General features: G+C 32.3%; 1 protein-coding gene across 1 annotated transcript; it reads right to left on the reverse strand.

The window, feature by feature from the left end:
• Window positions 1-832: 832 nt before the first annotated feature.
• Window positions 833-1,999, reverse strand: LOC131608042 (protein LURP-one-related 11-like). Its single transcript, XM_058879984.1, has one exon. It carries the CDS (start codon window positions 1,889-1,891, stop codon window positions 1,289-1,291), a length of 603 nt encoding a protein of 200 aa, XP_058735967.1. The 5' UTR covers window positions 1,892-1,999; the 3' UTR covers window positions 833-1,288.
• Window positions 2,000-2,179: the final 180 nt, after the last annotated feature.

Below are 2,179 nucleotides of genomic sequence, written 5' to 3' on the forward strand. Positions count from 1 at the left end.
GCGTAACCGGTTACAACATTCGGTGTAACTGATTAGGAACCCATGTTTGGGTTTTTTTTGGCTTATTTAGTTGTTTTCTATGTCAAATTATATTTTCATCCCAATTTACTCTCTCTCTCTACTCATTCCATCTTCTCCAATTAACTCATTTCTTTTATTGATTTACTATAGAATTTTGTGTATGTTCCAACAGTCAACATCTACTTTAGGTGGAACAAAGAAAATTGGCTTACGGTGCCAATGGAGATTCATCTTAGGATGATGCCAACGAATATTTGGTTTTAGCTAGGGTGTTTGTGTTCATTGATTTTTTAGAAGGCGGTCGTGGGGAATCTTAATTGTGATAATGCAAACATTATAAAGGCTTCTCATCACAACAGCAACACCAAATGATTAAGGATAGAAATTTTTAGATCACATAGAGTTATCCAAAAATTTGAAATCGATATCTAAATGAGTGAATATCCGTAAGTGTTTTAGGGTTGGAATACTGTCCAGTTGAGATTAGATTTGCTACTCGACGTTTGGAGTAAAGTTCTATATTTTTTAAGGACCTACAAACCGACTAACAAAAAATAATTCTAATATTTTGTCAAAAATTAAATAAAATAAATGCTAATAGTCATTTATAGACATACTCCCCACTGAAAATGGAAGAAACGATGTAAGGACAAAAAACATGTTTATGTTTTATGTATGCAATATTGACTACATTGGCATCTAGAAATGTCACATTATTGCAAGGTGCTATGTCTATATTATCGTTTTCACATGTCGATGTTGTTGGGTTCTAGCAAAAAGAAATAACAAATGATAAAATGGAAAGAAAAAATACACATAATTTTGATAATTTAAATCTCGTGGTGTGTATTAGTGTTTAAAAGACACAATAGGACATATATGCACGTATGATGTTGGCTTTCTGGTGTTATAAATTGGTAGATTGTGTTTTTATTGGTGTTTGTTGTTGGTCGTGTTTTGTGGTGGCTAGTGCCATATCTGTACTATTGTTTTTTCTTGTATCAGATTTAATAATAAATGTTGTTGCTCTAAAATCAATAATCATTAAAAATTATAGTACAGGTTGTCATACATATAACTAATGATCTTGATTTTTTTATTCAAACTGAACCAAGCACTAATTATTACAAAACCTTGGAAAATTTACTTTAAGTAAAAAATCGTCAAAAAAGAAATTTAGAATATTTACAAAACAGTAAACTATGGTAATCGTGAAGAAAAGTTTGCTGAATCGTGTTCTACATATGAATTGATTTGTTTATAATTTCTACATTTTTCCGCACATCAATCCGTATGCCGTAATCAAAGCCATTATAAGGCAATGATCTGTTCCAGATTCCAAATCCAACGTTAGAACATCATTACTCAAAACAACTCCTGAGGATGATAGTTTTTGTTTTGCCTCTGCTATCATTTCTCCATCTTTGTTTACTATCTGAAAACCAAACGCTTTGCCATTACTCATTCTTTCTATGCACAAATTTTGGGACCCAGCTTTAATCTGACATGCTATTTTACCTGTGAGACATCTATTAACTTGAAACCATGGTTGATCCTCATGACTTCTTGAATTGGAATTGCTGTAATATCTGTGTCCTTCCCAACATCCAAAAGCTAGTAATCTCTTTTTGATGATACAGAGGACATTGCCTTGTAGATTCATGAGATTAATTTCTCTTCCACCCTTTGTATCATAGTTATCAACTCTATAAACTATGTTACCCTTTGAATCATAGACAGTGCAACCATTAGAATGAAGAACAAGTGATTTCATCCACAAAGTATATCTCTCTCTTTTATTACTGACCCACTGATCATCATGAGACTGAGATGATGTTGTAGATTCTAGATTTGGGTAAATTTTGGCCATTCTTTGTTGTTTGATTGTAATATTCAATAGGTGCTTCTAATGAATTGGTATATGTTGAAGAGTAGTAAGCAGCTTATTTATATATCTATTTCTATTGTAGGCCCAACCAACTTGGCTGCTTCTTAGAGTTGAATATGATAGCACTCGTGGAAAAAGTGCTTCTAATTACTCAATTAATTAGTAACTGAATTAAAAAGATAGACGTGTCTCAAATTTAAACCCGCTGTAAGAGGCTTCTTATGTTTTTATTTATTAAGTCGGGTGTTTTAAATTACGGTTGTAGTCGCG

Source organism: Vicia villosa, linkage group LG5 (genome assembly GCF_029867415.1).
Source record: "Vicia villosa cultivar HV-30 ecotype Madison, WI linkage group LG5, Vvil1.0, whole genome shotgun sequence".
Classification (NCBI taxonomy): Eukaryota; Viridiplantae; Streptophyta; class Magnoliopsida; order Fabales; family Fabaceae; genus Vicia; species Vicia villosa.